The 27,473-nt window shown below is 35.0% G+C and overlaps 1 protein-coding gene and 1 long non-coding RNA gene across 2 annotated transcripts; one reads left to right on the top strand and one right to left on the bottom strand.

Annotated features, from left to right (window-relative positions):
- Nucleotides 1–2,681: 2,681 nt before the first annotated feature.
- LOC124458091 (vesicle transport protein GOT1B-like) lies at nucleotides 2,682–15,782 on the bottom strand. Its single transcript, XM_047008186.1, has 5 exons — nucleotides 15,637–15,782; nucleotides 12,386–12,477; nucleotides 5,434–5,612; nucleotides 4,164–4,245; nucleotides 2,682–3,317 (listed from the first exon to the last, which is right to left on the bottom strand). The coding sequence occupies exons 1-5, from the start codon at nucleotides 15,659–15,661 to the stop codon at nucleotides 3,273–3,275; spliced, it is 423 nt and encodes a 140-aa protein (XP_046864142.1). The 5' UTR covers nucleotides 15,662–15,782; the 3' UTR covers nucleotides 2,682–3,272.
- Nucleotides 15,783–22,133: 6,351 nt separating this feature from the next.
- On the top strand, nucleotides 22,134–26,670 carry LOC124457862. The gene is made up of 3 exons (XR_006952846.1): nucleotides 22,134–22,144; nucleotides 22,376–22,452; nucleotides 26,660–26,670. It is a non-coding gene; the product is annotated as an uncharacterized LOC124457862 (long non-coding RNA).
- Nucleotides 26,671–27,473: the final 803 nt, after the last annotated feature.

Below are 27,473 nucleotides of genomic sequence, written 5' to 3'. Positions count from 1 at the left end.
TCTGAAATGAGAAGTCCAATCTCTTTTTTTGTTCGCCGTGTTTAGATGCCCGGCAGCTGGGAAAGTAATTCAAAACACTAAATGTCCGGCAGTATAATACTTTAACTATTAAAACCCTGGCACTCTCCGTAACCCGAACTATAGATTTTTTTTCTATTGCTTTCCTTAAAAAACTCAAAAAATCAAATTGATTTTGGGCAAGAAGATTTATCTTTGACGCAATAAAACAAAATTAGCAGGGCCGGAACTCGAGCCTGCACATGCATGCCGTATGTGACCATTGAGTTCTATTACATTACCTGAAGGGGAAGAGAGGTCTGGAACCGGTTATAAAAACATGGCGGCATATAGGAAATTTTGGATGAAAATCTTCCACTTTGAAACTTTTTATCATTCACTCCCTCCTGATTTCTATTAAACAAATGCTGTTCAATACAAATTCAACCAGCGTAAATATTGTTCAATCCATACTCTGGAATTCAAAAAAGAAATTCAAATGGCTAAATAATCAAAACTGACAAAACTCACTTATCTGTCGAAATATTATAAAATCCCCTTTATGCAAAACTACCATTCTCCCTCTTGTTTTAAAATCATCGACATTTCAGATACTACATTTACACTTAAAATCAAAGAAGCAATTTACATTAACAAAACTAACGCTAATCTCAACGATCAGGTTTTTCGTTTTAACACAATATTCAGTTGTAAATACACTAAATAATTCTAACCAATATTTCATTGTATCATTTAGATAAAATCTACTCATAATTATATAAATTATTGTTGTTATATAATATTAAATGCGTGTACCATTCCGCCATTCGTTTTCCACTGAAATTAACAAATCATGTTGGCAAAATCAATTCCAAAATTCGTTTTTCTTTCCTATCAAAAATCCATTCAAATTTTGTGTTTCGTTTTTTGGTGTTTGACGAAACTCGAAAAATTAATCCAATCTTCGTTTTTTGTTTCTGAAGTTATAGTTCGTAAACAGACGCTGGATTATAACAACGCAGTTTACTTTACTATTAACACAACAATCGGGGAGGAGGAATATACGTAAATTTAAGGTTATGTGCAAAAAAATACCATTCAGCAGTAAATCAAATTATATTTATAGCCACTGGGTCGATTTTATTAAGGACTACCTGTCTTTTCAGATTCCTGGGGCCGGTTGCACGAAGCCTGGATAGCTTTATCTATTGGATAGCAAAAATTTTCAAACTTATAAAAATGGTGTTAATGTTTTTCATACGACAAGGAAATTTCGTAAGCTTCGAAACAATATTTTATTTCAGTGATTGCTCAGTTCGAATTTTATATTTTTTGCTAGTTAAAAGGTTTTATAAAAGTTTTAAAAAAAATGCTATCAAAATGGATAACGCTATCCAGGCTTCGTGCAACCGGCCCTGAATTCCTGAATTCAGATTTTCTGAACGAACATTATCCTAATGCTAGAGGATTTACAACTTGCACTATCGAAGGTTGATGCCAATCAAAAACAGGGCATAAAAGATGCATCCATAGACCTAATGGCTGAACAAGTAGTGCAAGCAGCACGTAAGGTATAAAATTTTGATCTTAAAAGTTTCATCCACACAAAAGGTTGAAATTCTAACTCAACTGTTACTTCTCAAATGGACCTGCATTTTTTGAAAATTATCTAGCGTGGTGTGATACGGGAGAAAACTCACTGATTTTTTCCTTTCGTTTAAATGGTAATGATACATCGTTAATCATGCAGCAGTCACTTCCCAATGATGAAAAAAGGAATTTTGACTTACAATTTTTATTTAGGGAGTACTTGGTCATTTCTAAGTGTTATGAAATAAAAAAGTAATTGGATAGTTCATCTTATTTGCTATATAAAAATACAAAAGTAAAATACAATATGAAATTCACGAGATTATAGATATTAAAGTTGATACACTTTGTTTTGATACGCTGTACAAGTAAAAACAAGCCGCTTTTTTTGCCAGAAACCCCCCACATTCAATTCTTTTCGTGGTTGAAACTTTTAAGATCAAAATTTCATACCTTATGCACTGCCTATTCAATCATTATATAATTTGATTCGAATTTCTTTGCACAACACCTTAATTTTACGCTTACTCCCTGAATGTTTTGGGAAAAGTAAAGACAACTATGCATGCATTATGTTATATTTCAGCGTCTGTGTATGCACTACAAGTTGAGAAACATAAAACGAAAATTGGACTCAATTTTCGAATTTCGTCAAATACGAAAAACGAAAAACAAAATTTTAACTCGATTTTTTATTCGAATGAAAAACTAGAAAAACTCGGATTTGCTTTTTGCCAATATGGTTTTTCAATTTCAGCGAAAACGAAAGGCGGAACAGTACACGCATTCAAGTTACAACTTTGTTACTACGTATTTATTATATGCGCATTATCAATAATGCTTTTACGCAGTTAGCTACGTTAAAATAAAAAAGCCAATAGCACAGTACAAACTAAGCCTTTTGGAGAGAAGAATGGATGGTCTTGCAACTTTTCACACAATCGACTCAAAACGACTTAACTTCAAATGATTTGAGAAAGTAAGAGAACGTGCCTGGCACTCAAACCAAGGCAAACAAGCAAAAGCGTTCGGCAAATAAAGAGAGGCTTAAACAGTTAATGAATTATTTGACTAAACAGTGAATAAAAATCACATTTTATCAAATCACAATTTTATTCATTTCGTAGGCACGTTCAGTCAAGAAAAGGTGGACTCTTAAAGGTAGGTCTAAAACGTGTTTTGTATTCTGATAATACAAATAGAATAAAGCTATCTTGTGATGGATGATTTCCGATGTTTGAATTGCAGTGGGTTTAGTTCTAAATCTGTGGTAACCATTATACTCACAACGTGCATAATACAAAATAATTTACATCAACAAAGCTAGAGTTGTTTTTATATTAAGACCAGTGGCGTAGTCAGCCCCTAAGTTAATTCATGCATAACTTAGTTGGTGTTCAATCAGTGTGAAAAAAATTCTTAAGAAACGAATATTGCTAATGATCAAAAATCTACATAGCACGACAAATTTGTGGGCTGGCTAAGCTACTCCAAAATATCCAAGTTAGGCGGATATACTTGACTATTTTGCATAATTTTCTTAGCATGTCATATATTAATCTACGTATCACGTGCTTTTTATATTTGTGACAGATCTATACGGGATTTTTACCCGAGACATGTTGTTATAATCAGAATACTGGACTGAGAACCCTCGATCTTTATCATGTAATTTTAAAAACATATTAAACCATGGAATTTGACGGATCTCCAGCAATCTTGTTGACGACCTATAACGGAAAAGTTTAATTGTTAAAATCAAACTTGAATATATGTTTTAATATAAAATGCAAAACAAATTTTTTTAACGTTTTCTCAAGCACCAATTTTTCCAAGGAGCACTTTTTGTAATTTGTCTGTTGGGACATTTTACAATCAAACCTTTTTTCGCTTTGTTCCGATTGCAACAAAGAATATGACAAAAAATATTGAGCTTCTCATTGGTGATATCCTAATGAACTCATAATAATATAAATACAATAAACGTTCTCTGTTTTTTTTTCATTTTTCCAATTAATGCTTTCAAGAAAATTATATTTGAAAATAGCGTAAGATGAAAACTTCACAAACATATTTCATATTTTCCAAACTAATCAACATTGGTGTAATTCAGCCACTTATGGCTGCAATATTAATATGTGAAATAAAAAATCTATCTATCTATTTATGTATTCATTTACCTATCTACATTATTTTGCATATGTGGCTCGTACGATACTTTATTTATTCAAACATGTCTGCTATGAAATTTTGTCAACATTACGAATAGAGAAAAATGCGTGATCCGATATCAGGATTATACATAATGCAGTAAAACGTTCACTGATATAAAATTTTTTTGAACAAGCTTTCGGCTGAATGTCTACAGCCTATTTTTTTTTCTTTTATAACACGTCGAAGGCTGTAGACAGACAGCCGAAAGCTTGTTCAATAAAAATTTTATATCAGTGAACGTTTTACTGCACATTACGAATGCACACTGGCAATTATAAGTTAAAACTGATTTTCAAGATATTTAAAGTTGCATTTCTATTCTAGAATTACACCCATGTAATATAATTGTATCTTGTACTTACCGAACTTATTCCAGGTATATTTAATATGTTACCAATAAATGGTACTCTTCTTAGAAAGTTAACGACTACTGGAAGAAATCCCCTTAAAAAGTCAAATATACTAACATCACATAGTGAACATTACAGTGATATGAAACAAACATGTCAAGATTGAAGATAAGTTTTAAAGTCAACTTAATTGCTTCCTAAGACACATAAATGAAACACAATAGTTTTTGTGAGTAGTTTGTTCGCAGGCTACCCACTATGTTGTAGTGAAAAAGTGTCCGTCTCTGTGTGTCGTTAGGACTTCACTATACATGTTTTTATGATTTCTGTACTGTATAATTAAAACTAAGTTCAACTCAAAGCCACAGTAAAGTAAGAAACAATAGTCCCACTCTAATTGAAGTGGTATGAAGTGGCAAATATCTTATTGCCCATGTGACTGACGTGGTGCAGCAAAGCAAAATGTATTATTTAAACAATAAGAATGTTAAGATGGCTGGCTGCAGCCAGTTATCTATTTAATGAAAAATACAGCACCAAGTTGCACAGTAAAGTGGGAGTACTGACTTTTGTTTGTTCCGTATAGTGTAACTGTGGTCAACGCTACGCGCAAGAACACACTGCGTACCTATTTTAATGAGAGGGTAGCACATTAATGACGAATTCTAAATTGCATTTCTTTGAAAGCTCCGTTCGATCGCAGTTGCTGCTATATAACGATCTTGTCAGAGTAATATAAGAAAAATTTCTTTCATAAATTTGCTCGTATTCAAATTGTCACCAAAACCACTAATTTTTCACCAACAAAAAACTCGGAAGTGAACTTTAGTCGGGCAGAAAAAAACTGAATTTGCAATTTGTATATAACGTGATTAAAACATTGGTAGTACTTTTTTAACCTTTAAACTTGACAAATAATTTGAGCATGTCAGTGCGATGAAGATGGAAGCTATGGAGTCAGAAGTTGAGCAAAGGGAATTATTATAAATCGCACAAAAAGCATTTTCTTTTTAAAACAAGCGGGTTGAAAACGGAGTGACGAGCCAAAAATGATAAACTAGCTCTTAAAATCATGCTTTTTTGTAAAAACTTTAATTCTACAGAATGCATTAGCTGTATAAGATATAATAGCACATCTCATTAAAGTAGATAGCAATGAAAATAAAAAACAAAATGCTCTTTTTGGCGAGGATCTAAAGACGAAAAAACAGCTAAACACCAGGCTCAGCTTAGCAAATAATTATTCATTATTTCAGTTCACGATGAAGTCATAACCACTTACCCAAACAATAGAATAAAACCGTAAGACTCCAGGGCCATTCCCACCATAGGCCAACCAATCAAAACTACAAAAATGCCACCAATGAAGAAAGCGCTACCTTTCAGTTTGTGTCTTTGAAAAAAAAATCTAAATGTCCTTTCCAGACCAATGACTAATGTCAGTCCAGATATGAAAAGAATCTAGAGTAAGAAAAAGTCATAGATAATATTTCTTCATCTTCTGGTTACTTCATGTAAAACAAAAGTGTATATATAACTAGCACATTGCTCAATTTCTAAACGTCAAACATTTCAAATCATTAAAAACTTAAGATAGTTTATTCTAGACCTTATAGAACTTATTCAAGACCATAAATCTTTTATTCTCAACGGATTTCTAAGTAAAGAACGATTCAACGTTCGCAGCTTATACTGTAATCACACTTTAGTGCATCCTAAGTCCTAAGAAATTATAGACAAGCACAAACAATAACTTAACATTGCCATAATAAATAGCTTTTGTTTCTAGCTTTTTCACAGATGAGGTAACTAACAAGAAAGGACACTTATTTGAAGTTTTCGATCTCACCCTCCATGGCTGGAAACTAGCGTTTTCATGTTGTTGGGTAGTAAATGAAAGACGTTCAATACAAATGTTTGGCGAAAACGGATTATGAAGATTAAAAATATTTCTTCTTGAAGGGAAGTAAGCTATCTTTATAAGAAGACTAGCTTTATGAGTATTTCGTTTATGAGTATGTCGTAATTAAGTGATTTCATTAAAGGGGAACTCCACCCTCACACAATGTTGGTCTTAAAACATTGTCTGTCCCGTGAAAATAAATATGCGGCAATTTTTTTGTTTGTTTGATTCAATATTTTCACAAAAAAAGAGTTGAAATGTTGTAGCTAGGGCATCCGGTGCGTGGGAGCGGAATATGTCAGCGGCTTGTATTTGACGTCATATCGTCAATTGCTGCTCAAAGCTCTATGTAAAGTCATTGCACAGTCTTGCGTCAAAATGCTTCTCCTAATTGCGTCATTGCACAAACTTGCGTCAAAATGCTTCTCCTAATCACAAAATGTTTCGTCAGAATTTTTTATTCATAAGTATAAACACAAACAACTTTTATAGCTTACATGCAAATATTGAGCTGGTTATTTGTATTCTGTTTTAATAGAACGATTTCACATCCATAAAGGCCATTATCGCACAGTTTCCCACTACATATAGAATTTGAATGTCGATTAATATTATTTTTTAAAAAATACAAAGGTTAATTTGTGTGGAAACTGTGGTGTAATGCCGTTTGCTTCGTTTGCTTGTCCTCCGAATTCAACCCTAACAACAGTTTCTACTGATGTGAAACCAGTCTATTGCCATGAATAAATATTGAATAATAATAAAACATGGTTGCGCAATTTAGATTCATTATGGTTAGAAAATAATCCTACATAAAACCATTGTAAAATTAGCCTTTCGTGCATAGAATTTAGGTGTAGTTTCCTTGACGTAAAGTATGAACTTATAGTTTCCTAATTATTTGTACATAATTTCCCTTTTTTAAGTCCCATTTGGGACAAAAATTGCCAGTGCTATGAAAAACAAACCCTCATATTGATCACCAAAATGTTTGGCATTTGTCTAAATCTGTCACAAAAAAAACAAACAAAGTCTAACATTAAGGGAAACGATGACTTGACCCATTGGATTAAGTCCATTTCTAATCATCTTTGGTGGTGCTCTGCAAGTTGTAACAAGAATGCAGAAGAATTGGTGGAAAATTAGAAGTCTATCCTTAACCAATAACAAGCATTTCTGGAGAGGGAACACATATTTTCATCAATATTGCCACCAACAATTAACAGAAAGATAAACAAGCAGAAGAAGTGGTAATCTCCTACTTCACAAGCATATATTGCTGCAGAGAAGGTGATTTGTGACAAGAGGCTTCTAAAAGACCTGTGGAAGCTATCTGAGTTTTGTCACACAGGAGAGTTGGAGGTTTACCATTCCCTTTTACTGAAATACTGCCCAAAGTGAGAGCATTTTTCATTTCGTGGAATGGTAGCCCGCACTCAGTTAGCAGCATTAGATCACAACAACAATATTAACCGTGGTAAAGCAGTCATTAAGTCAGGGACAAACAAAGGGCAAGACCGTTACAAAATGATTTTTGCTAAAACAAAGAAGCAATGGGTTGTAAAAGCAATGAAAGAAAAGAAAGAGTACCAGTACATTTATAAACTACTTGCCGAGGTTGTGAATGCATGCAAAACTGAGGAGATTGAACTTGTACATCATGGCGAGAATCTTCCAAAGAACATTTCTAAATCATGTCCACCCAGGAAAGAAGTACTTGTAAAGGAACATCAGTCTAGATTTGCATAAAATGTCAGTGGTGATGCTAGGTTTTGCCATGCCCATATAATATGATGTTGAATCAGTGAAGACAACTTTTGTACATTCATTCTTAAATATTAACATAGCAAAATCAACATAGTGGAAGCCTTCAAATTGAAATTCCTCTGCAGGGCCAGGTGGAGGAAATGTTTCTCTAATGCAAGTAACTGCACATGATGGCAAGACGACTCTTACTTCTCTACCCAAGATACCCCAGCACCATCTTGTCAACTGTCTATATGCAATATGGCGGTACAGTTTGTCTTCGGGCCCATCATATGCTACCTCATATTGCTGCTTGTACAGGTACCAAGCTGTTTGTAAAACCAACATGATAAGACAAACCGGCTCAAAACCAGGATGTTGTGTAATGCACAAAGGGACTTCGGTGGTCTCATTCATTTCTACTGCCTCTACATTTTTGTCACAAATATTGGAAATCTCTTTGCAGCATAAACATTTCTCGTTATTGTCCATTATTTGGCAGTTACCACATTGACACCTGAATATGTTAAAAGAAAGGATCTTGAAAAGTAAATGTCTAAATTTCAATATAGATTGTATCTTACAATATAAACTTAAAATCTGAAGTATTATGTGTGTGTGGACGTGGTCAACTTCAAAAACTGAAAACGTTCTTTCGAGATCTAATTAATGGTCTAAAATAATATAACATTTTATTACCCACGATTTAAGATTGTCGCGCCGAGGTTCATCCTCAATATACACAAATTCCTGTTCTTCGTTGTCCTCAAACTGGTGAGCTTCTTTGTGTTCATCAGCCGGCCATTCGGGCTCAAACTGATATGGCCGAATATTGTTTGCTGGATTGTCTTCCATTTCACTATCGATTGGTGAATTAGGCCGAGGTTCTTCCAAAAAAGCCATTATAAGCGGTTGTTTTGTTTTTTGTGCAAGGCTGTGCGTTATTATTTTACTTTGTTGTTAACACAACTCCAAATCGGTTTGACGATATGACGTCAAAATAATTTCCGCTGACGCTTTCTGTGCCCACGCTGCTAAACCTCAAAACAGCTCAAATAGCGCACTTGAAGACGTGATTTTGTCAAAAATAAAATAGCTGATGTAAAAATTTCAAAATATAGTAACCTTTGCATAAAAATGGAACTTTTAAGACCAACATTATGTGAGGGTGGAGTTCCCTTTAACACCTAATTCACCAAAACTGTTCCTTGCGTCGAGATTAGGATTCATGTTTCTGGCATTCTAAGCTGACCACCCACCTCAACTAAAACCTTAACACCAATATGGTCGAAACAACGATAGAGAGAAATAGATAGAGAACAACAACAACAACAACAACAACAACAACAACAACGACAACAACAACAACAACAACAGCAACAACATTTTGCACTTCAATCAATTTTGCTTTCAGCTTACTACTATATATCCTAATGCAATCGCTTCAGCCATGTCTATTAACCATTTGGTAAATTGTTCAACGCATGGGTCAACCCCCTTTCCAGCTAAACTTCTGACTATCTATTAACGAATCTGGGCGAGCAATGCGCTTTAATCATGTGCTTTTTTAACTGTTTATTGTCCCAGAACCAAAGCACTACAATTATATACTTACTTATAATTTAAAACAAATTCCGAAGAAGAAAGACATCTTGAGATTGCAAAATATGAATCAAAACAAGACGAGAAGTAAACTGTAAATTTTCGACTTTATTTCAAAGTCATCCTCAGACAGAGTATACTTACTTAGTATAGATCAGTAGGTAAAATTGTAACACATATAATATAAAGTTTACCGCTACATGTAATTTGAGTTACAATAAGTAGATGTTAGGTGTCCCTCAACGATTATGTGCCTTGAAGAATCTAGCAGTGTTAAACATGAAGCTATGCTGCCGATGACATTGGAATGTACAATATATAGGCATCACTAAGCCATCGTCCCATTGTTTTGTGGTCTAGCAGCCCTGCTTTCGTAACGCTAGTTGTAGCATCGATTCTAAAGCTATACGACCTGAAAAGTTACCGTGTATCTCGATACGAGCGAGAGCATCACGAATACAGAAAACAAAGTCTTCACGTGTTAGCGGACTACTACATTCGTGTATGAACAACAGCCCGCGGATGCCGGATAGGCCCTTGGATGTTGAGGTATCGCGTAACTGCTCTTACCGCACATAACCCACAGTTAGCTTTGCCGATACAAACGACCTGTCTTTCACGAAATTGGTCCGTCTTAGACGCTTTTAAGTTTAAAGCAGTGTTGTTAAATTTAGCTCGCAATCTGATCCTCTAACGATAGTTGCATGCATTCCCGGATCGTAGGGGGAATTGGTGATGAATTCGCCCGATCTAAGGTAACTAAAAAATCCAACGCTGCAGGCTGCTCAAAACATCACATCTCGAAGTACATTTCAAAATCAAGGCGGTTCATTATTGCAGTTGTGATCGGCAACCAGGTACGGGTACCAGAGCCTTGACATCGTTTCACTTCTCAAAGCACAAGTTCTAATCGGGGGCAGGCCTTCGGTAGATTATTAAAACCATTTTCGATATGTAGACCCCAACGCCAGACAAGTAAACTCTAATAGAGCTAGCTTTCAGTGTCTTATAGACAGTTTAGTGACAAATAAGATTAGCGTGAATTTGAACGTTGGCAAAGACGACCCATGCATTCGGATGAATGTGCCGCTCCAGTAACTGAACTGCAAGAAACTGCGTTGCGTTGCCAAGTAGGTTCGCCTAGTGAATTTTGCAAGGCCATTGAACAGTAAGGCCGTAGCTTCCTCCTTCAAAGATTTGAGGCTAAATCGAGATTTCACCAATATATAGGTCGCGGAAAAGGACTGGGTCGAGTGAATTGACTGTCAAGAATAGTGAGCTGCCTCGCTAACGCTCGGCTGGAAAAGTCGTTTGGTTTTTGCACCTTTGTTAAGTCCATTTATTTAACTTTCAAGTGACATGTTGTACGAATCTTTCAGTTGCAAAACGAAGGAGTAATTCTTCAACAAATAAATTTAATAAAAATCACAGTTTTCCGCCGATGGGAAATGCACCTTTTTTTTAAAATTTAGCCCAACAAGCCTTCTAAATGCCAGTCATCACTGCAAACTAAATGCAAATTCAACTTTTTATTGTATTGTATGCTTTACAAACGCGATGGTTCCAATTAAACATGGCAGAAAGTACATTTCTTGAGAAATGTTTTTTGAAGCCGGTAGCTTACAAGTTTAGTATCATCTGGTAGACTGGTAAAACGTGGAAATGTTTGACTAAAATGGAACGAGCCGAAAACGTAATAAAATTATGTAAATTTTATTCAAAAACGACTTCTTAGTAGCTAAATTTGCATTATCTTTTGTCTTGACATCTCACTTCAAATTCCATAAACAGAAATGGAGTTTCTAGGGTTTCTAGTCAATTCAATGGAAACAACAGAAATGGAGTTTCTAGGGTTTCTAGTCAATTCAATGATCTTGGCAGAAGACATGATAAGGAAGGTAAAGAGGAAATGCCTGGGGGCTATAGAGTCTTTCTTTGGGGCTGAAGTCTCCTGGCCTCCACTATACAAGCAGCCATTCCAGCCCCCTTCACTTCCGCCACTTAGAACAATTAAAAAACAAGGCATTCTCTTTCAGTCAGTTATGCAGCTTGCAGGTAGCATTCTCCCCTCTAGCACTAGAGGAACTGGTTTTTTGGCGACACAGCCAAGAGACATAGAATTGTAAGGCTTTGTGCCCAGATTGCCAGATCTTATAGTCCAAGCCGATGCTTGTCACAAAGGCTTAGGTGCACATTTTATGGGAGTATCGACCGTGGGAAGCCACTGCTTCATATCAATTGCCTAGAACTACTAGGATAGGGCTTTGCCATTCAAACGTTCGCAAAAGGCAAAGTCCAAATGAAGGTTTGTCTGCTAATAGACAACATAAAAACGGCCAATTACATAAACAACATGTGGGAGGGGGGATTTCTCGCTCTGGCATGTTTGGCAGGAGACTTATGGATTGGTGCCTAAAACACCAGATCCTCATGAAGGCTCAATAAATCCCACGGGTTCTGAATGTCGGAGAAGTCATACAATCCAGAGTTACTTACAAATGGTCTAAAATTCAATGATGCTGAATGTTGAATGCTGATGCTGAATCAATTAAATATTAAATGAGACTCTTCAAAGTCAAGAATTGTTACGACGTTTAAGGTACAAAATTATATTTTAGAATGAGTATTTTGTCCCGTTTACGCCAATGAGTTTTTTAGTAAGAAAATTTCACAAGAATGTCTCTTCTGATTCTTTATCATTCTGCACATTACCCGATTGGCTCATAACAATGCGCAAAATATAGAAAGAAAACGTGACGTCATAACTAGACAAATAATTTTTCATCAACATTAACATCATGATATGGTAAATAGCCAATCTAATTACAAGGACATTAACGTCTTAAGAAGATGCCAAACATCACAAGTGCGAACGCTTCAACTCAGAAAAGGTAATAGAAAGAAACATATCATAAGATAAGAGCCCAACCGCGCATGTCTTATAAGTATAAAAAAAATGTTCACAAAGTAGCCTAAAACTTACATTTCCAATGGCAAGCAGACCTTTGTCAAAGAAGAATATCACACCAAAGAATAGAAAAAACAGACCAAATCCTGTCACACCAATTCCAATTTCTGTGAAAAGAAAAAAGCGTGGCATTGAATGTCAAAATGGGTCATTTTCAGATAAAAACTCAATTTCTGCGTTTGCTGTAGCGTAGCTAGCTAGCCTATTACATACAAACAAAACAAATTAAGTATCATAATTTAACATTTTCATTAACTGTAATATACACATAAATGAATCATTCATTCTCGGTATTTTGACCATGACTTAATGTCAACTGTTTCCTCCTCATTCATACACATGTTACAAAATTTCCACACATTTGTTAGCAACAAAAGTGTTTCAATCGCTGATTTTAATCGACTTTCTCTCATGATAATAGTTTTACGAGTTCGTTTTCAAACATAACACTCTATTTGAAACGACCAGGAAACACCGCAGTAAATACAAGAAAAAATATTGTGTTTTTATTGGATAATATGCTGGGGCGTTTATGTTCATTACCCCCAATTTAATAAGTTCTAGTTTTGCAATTTAAAAGATCAACAAGATATTTAATTCTCACGCGGTGTATTGCTATTGTACTTTGGCTGCAGAACGCACAAAAATTTTAAATGATTTCAAATACAGTAAGTAATTTATAGCTCTCAATAGCGAAGCCAATATCGCAAAAATTTACTCTACTCTAGTGAGAATCTGTCAAAAAACTCTAACTCTTTATCTCACGTAATTAAAGCTAACCTCTTATTTCTCAAACCAACACTCTTGTTCTCATCCTCCACAAAAGCTGGGTAAAAAACTATGGTTGTATGAGGTGTATGAAAAGATAAACTTAGAGATATTGTAGGGCTTAGAGATAGATTTTGACACTAACATTTTTGTCGCAGAACCTCAGCGTAGTGTTGGACATCCTATTTTTTATAAAATAAAATGCACATAAAAAGGACAACTCAGAGTAATTATGCTTACGTTTTAATTTCCCTTTTCCCACTGCTTGAAATTAAATCTTCCTTCTGACATTGTTCCTAACTTAAAATACTCTACAACATTTATATCTACAGCGAGGGACATTACACTCCGTGTTTTTTCAAGGAGTACAATTGCTCTCGTGTAATTTTGTAACGAACATTTACATTCCATACAGCAAACACGAATTACGCACAAGCTTCACGCTTCACAACAAATTTTTTTATAACTAAGTTTTTTCTTTGCCATGCTGTACATACAATTGGCATTACCGCATTGGCATTAATATATTAAAGATGCTATCAATGTATAAAACACAACACCATACATAGAATTGTAAAGTTTAAAAATATCAACCGATATAAAAGTGTTTTTTATATAACATTTATAACGTTGCATAGTTGATACTGTCTGCTTTTAACTTGAGTTACCATAATCTTCTAATATATCTTTCCAATATGTAATAATTAAGAGATTGGCTACTCCTCAGAGTTTTCTATTCATCAATTTTACAGAATCATTGTACTTTAACAAATGCCAGGAAAATAACAAATACTTCACACACACATGATACTACCAATCAAGTTAGGTTATTAAATGTTACGAAAGAGCTTATGACGTTAAGATAACGTCATACTCATTAGTTAGCTTTATCATGCTGACTCATTGTTATTATATAGTTACATTCTAATTTAAGTTAAATAGCTTTCTTTAATTTAATAATAATACAAAAATAGTTAAAGTCTTCTGTTCTTAAATCTTTCTTGTTACGGTAAACGTAAGAAACTCATATAAAAGATATCAGCATTGAGTCTTAATTCATGTTTGATAGCAGAGCAAAATAAGTGTGAGGGCTAAACCTTAAATCTTCATAATTAAAATAAGGAGCCCTTTTAATGAGAGAACCAAAGCTAGAAGTGATAAATAGAAATTACGCAGGTATGTTCCCCATTATTTTCTTTTGGTAAGGATACTCAAGGAGAGTCAAACATGGAAAAAGAATGGTAAATGATTTAAGTAATCGACTTTGTGATTATTTCGTTCCTATTGTATACTTAAAGCCTGACTGACATACATCAACCATGTTGTTATGTCTCTTAAACTCTCTTGACAGTGATATAAATATTTAAAGCATTAGACTAGCAAGATTGACATAAAATTTTCCCTTTAACATGTTCAAAGTCTACCTTTTCAAATTGCTTGAACTTGTATGCAAGAGTAACAAAAGATTGAAAATTGGAGGAAGGAGACTAATATTCATATATACATGTTATACTTTATTAGTTTCCATTGAAATCTATTGTAATTATAAAACATACAACATGAACATGTGAATTTTGTCACCCCCAAATTATCAATCTTTCTGCTATTACTAGCAATGGCATTTAATCTAATGAATCGGAAAGTAAATTGACTAGAACAAATTGAAGGCATTTTTAATTGTGTCCATATTATCAGTAAAATCAAATAAAATCTGCATTATATTCACAACATTGATGCTGTAAACAAGACAAGCATGCATGGTTATCACCCAAGGTTTACATTTAGAAATGTTGAATAGTCTGAGAAGATTGACAAACAAAATGTCATGATTTCTCCATATTCAAAGTAAGTTTTAAGCCAAATGCAGTGATGAAAGACACACTGCAGCCTTATATAACTATGCTGTGTTGTTCTTTATTTATTGATGATATGGTAACAAAAACAAACAAATACATATGCATCCCAACTGCATGAGACTTCTGGTGACAAAAGCAATGTAATTGAGATGAATATAGTCATGGGTTCCAACCAGTACCACAGTGTTAGGATTAGTCCTACAGCTCACAGCAACAATGCTTTTACAGTTGTATACAACTCTACTAAAGTTAGAGATGTTTGTAATATAAAATTGGACTGTCTTTAAGATATCTATATGTAGGTAACCACATATCTTCCAAACATTAGAAATGTCTAAATTTTCATATTTTTTTGCATAGGTGAACAAGTTTTACACCATCATTGTAACCATTTTAATATAGTTTTCTTCGGAAGTTTTAGAAGACGATTAATTGAAAGAATTATAAAGCATGACTGGATTTGTGCCAACTATTTTAAAGATACATTATTATTGATTATTAAAAAGAAACGGTGAGCATTATAAAAAGAAACATTTCAACATTCCATTCTAAGTACTGTAGAGTCTGCATTTATGCTTCCACTATTTACTCCAGCATCACAGTAACAAATACTGCTTAGTTTATATGCTCTAGCGTACTTACTTTGATAATCCGTTATCGGCAACATCTTTTCGAAGGTAGGAGAACCAGCAAAATAATCAAAGACACATTCTCTTTATGGAGTCAACCAACACATGTAACATAACTTTACATCTTTGTTAAATTTTAATGGCCACGTACACATGAGACCGGAGTCGGCGGTAAATTATGACTCGATAAACAGCGTTACTTCATATAAGAAATGTCAAATATTTATCTTGAAATTTCTTTGATTTTATCGACTATTTCATTTTCTTTGACAAAACTTATGTTTATAGATTAATAATATATGATGCAATTTTGTGCACATATTTAACTTATTTCTGCCTGCAGTGCTACAGTGATAGTGCGGCGTCTTTCCAACCATTCCAGGTTCCAAGCCTTGTCATATTCTACAGAACGATCGTTTAACACTGGGGACCTGGAACTACATTGACTGAAGATATACCTTTGTTCTCAAATAGGTTGATATCGCCTAAGCAGGGGGAAATTAGAACGTTAACTGACTGGTGGATGAATATTAATAAATTCAGCTCAGCCCTGCTAATTTCCTTTTAAATTATAATCACTAACAAATTAAATCAGTCAAGCATAACTAAATAAATGAATATTCCCTCCCCCCCCTGAACGTTCTAGTTTCTCCCTATGCACTAAGTAGCATTGACCTTATGAAAAAAACTCAATGGAATGTGCATATCCAAATAAAAATAATCGAAATCAACATACACAAAATAAGTTAGTCTTTTTTGGAAGAGGCGTGACGCAGAAACAGAGCTTCACAATTTTTCGGACAATATTTGTTATTACCGACAGAAGACATTATGGAGCTACTGGAGTTCTGCCTCACCTCGACTTACTTCCAGCACAAAGGTACACACTACAAACAATTACATGGAACAGCTATGGGCTCACCCGTTTCTGTTGTAGTTGCTGAAATTGTGATGCAATCTTTAGAGGAACGGGCACTAACGACTTACAAACATGCACTACCTTTTTGGTTCCGCTACGTAGATGACACAATCACAGCACTACATGCAGACGAGATTGATGACTATCACACTCACATCAACAAAAAGAACAGCCACATACAATTTACCAAAGATGTCGAAGAAAACGGAACTCTTTCTTTTCTCGACTGTTTGGTAAAACATGACAATCAAAAACTACGAACAACAGTTTATCGCAAACTGAACGACTACTAGACCAATCATCTTACAACCCTACATCACACAAAGCCACCACACTCAGAACATCAACAAGACGTGCACAAATCATATGTGATTCACCAGACCCTCTACACAACGAAAACAACCATCTCAAACGTTGTTTAGATAAAAACAACTATAACTCTGACTTTATCAAACGCAACACTTACAATCCCAACGAACCCAACGAAACGAACAACTCAATGACAACAGCAACGATACCTCACATCAAAGGTGTGATTGAAATTATTCTCCTGATTTCTTCATGTACCTAACTTCAGCTGTTGACAACTTCCACATTTTTAATAAAATATTCAAAATAAAGTGAATATTTTAAACTTGGGAGTATCGTTACATGTTTGTAGATGTAGATCGTCCAGGTTAGTAGAGTTCTGAGAAGGACTGTTTGTGTTAATTTTGAGTAACTTGACTCTGAAGATGACTACCGCTATATCAGTCAACATCAACAAAAACAGTCCTTCTCAGGACTATACTAACCTGGACGATCTACATCTACAAACATGTAACGATACTCTCGGGTCCAAATCATTTACCTTAATATTTGTTATCTAAGTGCATTTCCCTCTTGATTCGACAGTATCAAAAACAAACCTCCATACGCATTTTTTCCTGGTCTCTATGAAGAAAAAGGTCTCAATAATGGTTGAAAATGTTAATAATGCTGTAATATATGTAACATTGTAAACAGTAATACTGTTAAGTGTTACCTTCCTTTGATGACAAACGGATATACTATCTTCCTATGCAGTATGGGTTCGCGATATCTTCCGATGGACAATATTTAATTATTAAATGTAGATATGATCTTCGCACTTTGTTGGACAATTTAAGCAATTGTCTCATGAACCTGAAAATTCAGGTGACTAGGACAATTGCTTAAATTATCCAACAAAGTGCGAAGATCAGATCTACATTTAATTTCAAACACCGCACTGCATAAAACATTCTTTCTTATAATATTTAATTATAGCACTGTAATAATTCAACCAATCAAAATCAACTATCTCATGTATATAGATACAACACTTTATTCCATTAAATAATTCTTCTTATTCTCGTGTGAGTAATGGTGTGTCAGAATAATTATAATAATGTCTGCGACAGCAAACTTAACAGGTTATGTGCCCAGAAGAGTATTATTTACTGGAGACGAAAATGAGTGCGAACTGTGGGAAGTCAAATCTTTGGCGCAAATGAGACTCCAAAAACTGTATGATGTATTTATACCGGGAAACAGTGATACAGAGGTAACTGTAGCATAGAAAGCGGACGCCTTTGCGAAGGTGGATGACAGAAGTCTATCTTTGGTTATAAGAACAGCAAGAGGCGACCGGCAAAGAGCGTTGAAAGTGTTGAGACAACATTATCAGGGCAAGGAAAAGCCTCGGATTGTCGCAATTTACACTGAACTGATCGACGATACTGATGAAGAACGTTGAGAAAGGCGATAATATTATGATCATCAGAGGTAACGAAAAGTCATGAGAGAGATTCGAAGGGAACTGCTTAAAATGTGATAAAAAGGTCAACGTTGGCAAAATGGTCTGCACACTGTAAAAGCAAGACACATGATACGAAGGACTATCGCCAGAGGCGTAACTAGAACGCTAACTGGGGGGGTGTATATTCATATATTCTGTTGTGCCCTACTGATTTCTTTTGAAATTCAATTCAATTTCAAAAGAAATCAGTGGGGCACAACGGAATATATGAATATGCCCCGCTCCCCAATTAAAGTACTAGTTACGCCTCTGACTGTCGCAGCAAGAAGGATCAGCAAAGAGTTTGCAGGATGCAGGTAGAGAAAACCAAGGAAAGAATCAAAACTCATCTGGTTAAATTTTTTGATATAAGAGGCACGGCACATGACAGAATTTTAAGAAATATTCTTTATATCCCATTCTACGAGCAGGACATTTTTTCTGTCTGCGCTGTAGTAGAACAAGGTGGAAACGTAAGTCTAACTAATAAAGAAAATGAATTTAGGACCTCGGTTTGCAAAAATTTATAACATTGAGCAAAAAGGGCGCTTGTCATATTTAAATATTAAAAGTATTTCTTCTTCAAGAAATAATGTGATTTCATTTTCAGAATGACACAAAATACTCGGTCTCTGTAATTATGATGATGTTCGTAAATGTTGTAGAGGGTAAGCAAAGTACAAACCATGACGAACCGGAATGTAAGATATGCACACAAGGCAAGATGACTCAGTTAAGAAATAAAACCCCCGACAAGAGGGTAAAGGAAGCATTAGACATTTCACTTCTTCGTGAAAACAAATTAGTGCATGAGACATGTGCACCTTATTTATTCGCCACACCAAAACGGAACCGTGAAAAGGGCTTGGTCATGTCTATTTAATATGGCAAGATGTTTATTGCTAAAATGATGTTGACGTATGCTGTCGTGACATCTGCTTACATAAAAACAGGTGTTTTAATGATAGAAGCAATGACTAGCTTTAGGCCTAACCTAAGTAAAATGCATATATTTGAGTCTGTTTGTTTTTCTTATGGGCAAAACGCCGGAGAAGTCCAGCCTATCTAGTTTATTGTCCAGAAACTGAGAAAATTGAAAAAGTTAGATGCGTAAAATTTTTGGAAGCAATTTTTTAAAGTGATACCTTTCTAAGTGACGGTGAGGGAAATTCTAGTTTAACCAATCATAATCAATCATGCATCACTCTGCATCACTTTATTCTATTAAACACTTTTTCTCTTCTTCTTCTTGTGTGAGTCACGGTATGTGAGAGTAATTATAATAATGTCTATGACAGCAAACTTATCTGACAACGCGATGATCGATGATAATAAATCGACTATTCAAATCTCAAACTTAGCTTGGACTGTGAATATTCTATCTACAAACAAGTTTTTCGAGGATTGGGACTGTTTATTAAACTGTTCTTTGCGTTTTGGTCAATTTTCAAGTTATTTGTCCTAACGTTTAACTTTGAAGAAATCGGCACTTTTTATTTCGTCACCTATCGCATTCTTTCGTTTTCGATAGACATTACTTCACCTTTTTAGTATAGATAGATCCGTCGAAGTATTATATATGCAATTTTAAAACTGCTTTAACATTATATGCGAAGAAAAGAATATCGTTCGGCCTCTAAGACAACACGTGGTCAAATACATTGTTGAAAGCCCTTTATAATATTAGTAATTCCGACAAAAATTCAGCAAAGAGCATTAATAGGAAAATATTCTGTTTACAATAGTGGAAAAGTCTACAAATCAATCTTTAATCCCACGTAACACAAAAGATGGTTCTATCCCTGAAAATGCAGACAGCTAACTAGATAACCACCAAAAACAGTCATTGTGACAGAACATGTAGAAAACTCTGAAGACGGATCTTTTTACTTAGTTAAAATCCCTGAGAAACACCTTTTCGACAAATGGATTTTGTCGAGAAAGCCGCGTTATTTGATTGATCTTGGTAGTCGTGACAACTATGATGTTGTATGATAAGGAAACTGAATGCGAAAAGCGAGTTGGTAGAGATTTCGATAAATGTAAAGAAATGTCAAATTGAAAACGAGTCACATAATGAATTTTTCTCCTTCACTGTGAGATTATAGCAAGTTATGGAAGGACAATGAATTTTTCAAAATTGAAATCTTTAGTTTCAGATTATGTTTACAGGACGTCTAAGAGCAGAAAGATCTCGATAAATAAACCTTTATTGATCAACATTCCATTGGTTTTAAAATCAATCTAAATAACGTTTTTTTTAATGCCTTCGCTCACTCGGAAAACAAAAGTGATGATGCACCCGACTATGAAAAAGTATCTAATCAATCTAGTGAAAACCAAAAATCATCGCTAAAACACGGTGGGGAAACTAGACGTAGATCTAACAAGGTAATGTCAATCCATTTCACGCCCAAAATAAAGAAAAGTGTCAAACGTAATCCGACGAATAAGACATCTGTCAATAACGATTAACGAATACCTCCATACTTATATAATCAACGTACAGATAATAACCATATCATTGGTTAAAGTAACCATAAAAATATTGGTTAAAGTAGTTAAATGCATCTGAGGTAACCAATTTTTATGGTTATTTTAACCAATCAGTATTTACAGTGTAACTTAGAATCGGGAACAGTTAAATTGGACAAAATCATTGCAAATTTTAATTTATAACTTAAAATTTTGGTCTACACAATAAAGAATCGAAATTGGAAGTAAGAAACTTGACTGGAAGTAAGCTGAAACACGAGCTTTTAATGGTCAGAAAAGACCAAGCGAATTTCATGAATGGAATGCTTCAAAGAATTACGAAAGCCGAAACAGAAGTCAAAAGATTACATGGTTTGGTGGGCTCACTTGTTGAAGAGAAAACTACTTTATTGAACTTTTTAAAATCTCTTAAAAGTGATAAAAAGAGGATGGAAGAAGAAAATTGTTTAAGTAAGACAATAAAGAATGTTTGTGGACAAAGATCGTCCAGGTTGGTATAGTCCTGAGAAGGACTGACGTTTCGAAAATCTTAGCGGTTGTCATGTTCAGAGTCAAGAGAGGAGTAAACATCAGGTTAGGGGCTGTTTACATGATCCCGGCTAACTGGGACTCAGTGAGGCGTACAATCATTTCGACGCATTGAAAAGAGGCAACACTTCAAGCGAAGCAGTTTATCGTGTGGCAGTCGGGGCAATTTATTTCGTAAACTGTACCTTGACGCTCGTTGGGTTGTTCTTTGTCCATTATGTTTCTTAGTACTTGTTGTAACGTTGTGATTATTTAATGTGCGACACGTATGTTGTATGGTTGTAAAATACGTAAATATTTACAGACGTCCCTTTTATGTATGGTATCGTTGCTGTTGTCGTTGAGTTGTTTGTTTCGTTGTGTTCGTTGTGTTTGTAAGTGTTGCGTTGGATAAAGTCAGAGTTATAGTTGTTTTTGTCTAAAAAACGTTTGAGATGTTTGTTTTCGTTGTGTAGAATGTCTGGTGAATCACATATGATTTGTGCACGTCTTGTTGATGTTCTGAGTGTGGTGGCTTTGTGTGATGTAGGGTTGTAAGATGATTGGTCTAGTAGTCGTTCAGTTTGCGATAAACTGTTGTTCGTAGTTTTTGATTGTCATGTTTTACCAAACAGTCGAGAAAAGAAAGAGTTCCGTTTTCTTCGACATCTTTGGTAAATTGTATGTGGCTGTTCTGTTTGTTGATGTTTAGTGTGATAGTCATCAATTTCGTCTGCATGTAGTGCTGTGATTGTGTCATCTACGTAGCGGAACCAAAAAGGTAGTGCATGTTTGTAAGTCGTTAGTGCCCGTTCCTGTAAAGATTGCATCACAATTTCAGCAACTACAACAGAAACGGGTGAGCCCATTGCTGTTCCATGTAATTGTTTGTAGTGTGTACCTTTGTGCTGGAAGTAAGTCGAGGTGAGGCAGAATTCCAGTAGCTCCATAATGTCTTCTGTCGGTAATAACAAATATTGTCCAAAAAATTGTGAAGCTCTGTTTCTGCGTCACGCCTCTTCCAAAAAAGAGTTGCGTTTGATGAAGTCTGAGTTATAGTTGTTTTTGTCAAAAACACGTTTGAGATAGTTGTTTTCGTTGTGTAGAGCGTCCGGTGAATCACATATGATTTGTGCACGTCTTGTTAATGTTCTGATTGTGGTGGCTTTGTGTGATGTAGGGTTGTACGATGATTGGTTTAGTAGTCGGTCGGTGTGTGTTAATTTGCAATAAACTGTTGTTCGTAGTTTTCGATTGTCATGTTTTACTAAACAGTCGAGAAAAGGAAGAGTTCCGTTTTCTTCGACATATTTGGTAAGTTGTATGTGGCTGTTCAGTTTGTTGATGTGAGTGTGAAAGTCATGAATCTCGTCTGCATGTAGTGCTGCGATTGTCATCTAGGTAGCGGAACCAAAAAGGTAGTGCATGTTTGTAAGTCATGAGCGGAAACGGGTGAACTGAAACAGGTAAACCCATTGCTGCTCCATGTAATTGTTTGTAGTTTGCACCTTTGTACTGGAAGTAAGTCAAGGTGAGGCAGAGCTCCAGTAGTTGCATAATGTCTTCTGTTGGTAGTGGAAGTACGTCCGTAGTGTTTGTAGTGAGGGTTTTCGTACAAATAAATGTCAGATCACGTGGAATAGTGGTGAACAGTGATTTCACGTCAAAAGACACCAGTATATAGTTGTCATGTATTTGTATAGTTTTTAGTTTATTAATGAAGGCTTCAGTAGATTGTGGCTTGTGTTTGATTTGCTTGTAAATGGTTGCAGTATGCCAGTCAAGTATTTTCAGAGTTCACAAGTAACCGAACCACAGAAATGACAGAATGATACAATTGCTTGCATGGGTATTTGTGGTTAGTGAAGTTTTGGTAGATCGTACAGTCTGGGTGGTCGTGGTACTGAACATCTGAGTCAATAGTAAATACGTTCAGATACAATGTTAGATTTTCTCATAGAGAAGATCTTGCTGTTATGTTTGCGTACTAGTGATGGTGTTGGATCTCGTTTGAGTTTTTCGTACATTTGTCTGTTATTAACAAGGGTGTCCGTTTTGTTAAAGTAATCATTCCTGTCCATGACCACAGTCACGCGTCCTTTGTCTGCTGGTAAAATGACGATGCTGTTGTCGTGTTTTAGACGTTTGAGTGCTTGTTGTTCGTCCTTTGTCAAGTTTTTGTCACGTATAGAGGTCGATTGTAGAGCAGAGGCTAACCTGCTTCTGATCTCGTCTTTGCTTGTCTCTGACAAGTCTCTTTGATAGGCTAGGACAGCCTCGACACTTGATACTATCGTCTCAGTCAGGATTCGTTTCTAGGTGTTATGGAATGTTTTAGTCCGTAAGATAGTAGTCGCGTTTCATTTTCGTCTAATGAGTGGGAAGAAATATTCCTCACCCAGTTATCGCCATGTTTATGCCTTGTACGTGTTTCAGTGCGTTTTAAACGTTTAAGTTTTTGTTGTTGTTTGATTTGGTGTTGTGTCTTTGTCTTGTTTGCTCGTTTCTCTGCTAAAGTTCGCATCGTAGAAAGTAAAGTGTTACTTACTGTCGTTGGCATGGGTTCTTTCAGTTTGTTCAGTCTTTGTTCTTGTTGCTTGATGTAATGTTGATTCGTCTGTGACAGTCGTTATAATCAGTTGTTATGATATAGTCGCTAGCAGAGTTGACAATCTGAATAGCCTCTTTGTGTGTTTAACGGGTACTAAGTGCTGCTGGAACGAGTCTAAAGTCATTGCAACATAGGTTTAACGAGAGTTGTTGGCTTATGTTGCTTGCAAAACGTATGTAGTCTTTTTTATGTTTTTGCTCTGTTGTCCAAATGATCGTAATGAAGTAAATGGTTTGAACTCGGCAGTATTGTTACATGTTTGTGGATGTAAATCGTCCTGGTTAGTACAGTCCTGATCATTTACAAAATATACCACCAGGAAGTTTTATTCATACATTTTATATGTATAAGTTGTAAGGGCATGTTCTGTGATGACACAAAGGTGCTTTATATTGGTAAGTTTGGTGATCTGATCGAGGTAAAGGCATTCTAGAAAAAGAGTAGTGAGACTTTGTATTGCAACGACACAAGCATCATGAGAAAATGATGCATTTTCCAATAATGCACATTGCGTTAAAGAATTGCCAAATATCTATCCAGAATATATAGGGATATTTCGTCAATATATATTTGTAAGATAATTTGGCTTCCGGTAATAACCTTTTTCTCGATATGCACAAACAAATAAGAGATTCGATTTCCAATTAGACAATTGCAATAGAATTTGTTTAAAAAGAAGCACAGACTAAGCCTTTTCTTTAATTTCAACGACAATGAACGCTAATATTGGTTTCTTTGAGTCATTAAAATAGTAAGACATTTTTAACAGTAGAATATAATATGTTTGAAGTCTCAAATTTAAATACCCTATCCACCTGGCACGTAACTTCGAAGCTTGTGCTCCCTGCTTCTTTTGCCCCTGATCAGATGATATGAATCCTTAAATGTTTAATGGAAGAATAGAGTTTTTAGGGCCATGACAGTTAACATGTCAAAGCCTCTAATTTGGAGCCACGCCAACTAATTTTCCAAACGTCAGGCAATACTTACACCAACAGTCCTTCTCAAGACTCTACTAACCTGGAAAATCTACATCCACAAACTTGTAGCTATACTCCCGTGTTCAAACCTTTTCCTTTAAATCACACAAAATTGAAGTTCCAGCAAATTCTTGCAAAAAGAAAAGTGTTTTTCAGTTTTTTAGATGTTTTATTGAAAACAATATTATAAATTCAATGAAATATTTTATTGATGCACGAAACTTAAGCTTTAATTGTAGAAATTAACACTGGATTTCATACTTTAAAATGTTTTAGTTTCATGTAATTATTTTCTATAAAAGTTTCTTGTGAAATTTCCATTAAAAAATAAACAATTAAAGCTTCTTACAGTATTTACATTTACGTCCTTCCAAAGAATTACCTACAGTAAAAGAGAAAATGTATGTTTCTTTCTCTCTTTACTTTCATGACAAAATAAATGTTGAAATCAGTTTCTAAAGGTTGAGACACAATTTCTATAAATCTGATTCTGCTAATTTAGATAGATAGTGGAAGCATCCGATATCATAGCCTTTCTCAAAGGGGGTAGGGGTGCCCACAATTTCTCTTTACTTTATTTCATATTTGAAATAGTTAAGTTTTTGAAAATAGCGTCACAGTAAACAAGCAGATTTATAATTAACTACAAAAGACAGTTAGCTCTAGTTATACATTGAATCCTGAGGTAGAGTTAATAGGCGTGTTTTTAAAAAGCCCTAACTCAAAAAAGATTTTAGCTATTCGAACGACTATTTCTGTATTAAAAAAAATTGAAATTCAACTACAAATCGCTATAAGCCTTTGCTATAGGTAGATTTTTTTATCAGTTATCCAAGCCACTGCACAGTGTTTGCTGTGCAATGCATCTCGTACCAGATTGCATCTCGTACCAGATGTGATGTGCTGTAATGAAAATAGATATGTATTGTTTCAAAAATTAATATTTTGCTATAGTGTGCAGTTTCAATCTTCATTGACACTTTTCACATTATTACAAATAATTGACTGCTTTATGAACACTTATCCTTCTCTTTAGAAAACTCGCACAAATTAGTACGTCAAACCGTGACATGTTGATTGAGATGACATGCATGCTAGCCACTTAACTTTCTTTTATACAGCTTTATTCCTACTTCCAGGGGCACAAATTAGGGGGGGCACCACTACAATGTCTGAAAAGTCTGTCCAGATGTTGCTACTGAACAAAATAGTCGGCCCGGAAAAAATCGGGAAAATATGAGCCGTTTAGGAAGAAATTGGAAATTTTTTCCATAAGAACACCGTTATGACGCACACAAGAACAAACACAATTCATTTTAAGCAAAGAATAAACACTTCTGTTTTAAAAAATTTTCTTCAACGTAGTGCAATCAGATTTAAGTGTCTCCTTTCGTGGCCGTGTGTTAAGGGTAGCAAGTCATGGGAAAGAAAAAACTGAATAATACAAAGGCGCATCAAGTACAGTGTACATTAAAATTTTTATGATCATAGAATCTTATAAAAATTTTAGATTTTAGGTATCAAAGGCGCATTGCTTCGTTGATTTTAATTTTTTGAAGTGGTTGTTTAGATGATTAGATTTTGAAACCAGCGCTTGAATGTTAGAGTCACAAAAATACTTTTATGTAAAAAAACAAATCCTTTAAATACAAAATTGCTGTAATAGACTTTCAATCTTAACCATTGATTTGAATCACATCCTAACTGCTTGAAAAAGATTATCAGCCCCTGAATAGTCTCTGTACAAAAACATTCTGTCCGATCTTTCTCGCGGTCGGTTATTAAGGGCTTAGAAATGTAGTCAAGGTTTTAAGTTGTATGAGCATCTTCTAGTGCAACCTTGAGCGAATTTAAGTCGCAGTGTTGAATTGTCCTCATTTTTGTTCGGTTAGGTGAATGCAGACTTTAGACTTTATAAAACATTTTTTTAACATTGCGCTTTTACATGGTTACACGGCTTCACTTGTACCGCTAAAAGTGTTATAACTAATTGGCTATGCATGTAACAATTAATTATGGTGTAGTAGCTAACACAACAGAACTAGTTACCAGTCACGTCTTAAAATTATATAGGGGCGTTACAACGAGGAAAAAATGTGAGAATTGCACCTAATTTTCCTTTGATAATTCCATTTAAAGCTACTCGATGCTTTTTGGGGGAAAATCATTTCATGACTGGTGTCATATCTTTAAATATTTCTTTCTTTGTTACTATCAGAAAAGTTTTTCATTTATTTTAAGATCAAGTTGTACATAAAGTAAATCCTCTTTGTTTTTAAAAACCCTGCTTGTATTTATGAATTGACAGCTTTTCAATCAATCACAAACACTATATAACACTCGGTCCCCGCTAGAAAATAGAACCCCCCCCCATAATTTTTTTGAATGTGTGCCCCTTCCTGCTGCAATTTACTTCATTAAAATATTTTTTTATCGGCATTCACATCATATGAAATGATTTTAAAATCTCTATCAGTTGAAACATTGTCTCGACATCTCACATAGAATGTCGAACAGTTGAACTTGGACAGTTCATAAA

The sequence above is a fragment of the Xenia sp. Carnegie-2017 genome, unplaced genomic scaffold (genome assembly GCF_021976095.1).
Source record: "Xenia sp. Carnegie-2017 unplaced genomic scaffold, XeniaSp_v1 HiC_scaffold_6, whole genome shotgun sequence".
Taxonomy (NCBI): Eukaryota; Metazoa; Cnidaria; class Anthozoa; order Malacalcyonacea; family Xeniidae; genus Xenia; species Xenia sp. Carnegie-2017.
Note: the sequence above shows the minus strand (reverse complement) of the source record. Positions and strands in the feature narration are given on the sequence as shown.

Bases quoted from the DNA above. Each gene is read 5' to 3' on its own strand.
- LOC124458091 (XM_047008186.1), bottom strand. From the start codon at position 15,661: ATGTTGCCGATAACGGATTATCAAA. The intron at 12,478-15,636 runs GTAAGTACGCTA...TTCTTTTCACAG, and splicing joins GCCGATAACGGATTATCAAA to AAATTGGAATTGGTGTGACA. The intron at 4,246-5,433 runs GTAAGTGGTTAT...TGACTTTTTAAG, and splicing joins GGTTTTATTCTATTGTTTGG to GGGATTTCTTCCAGTAGTCG.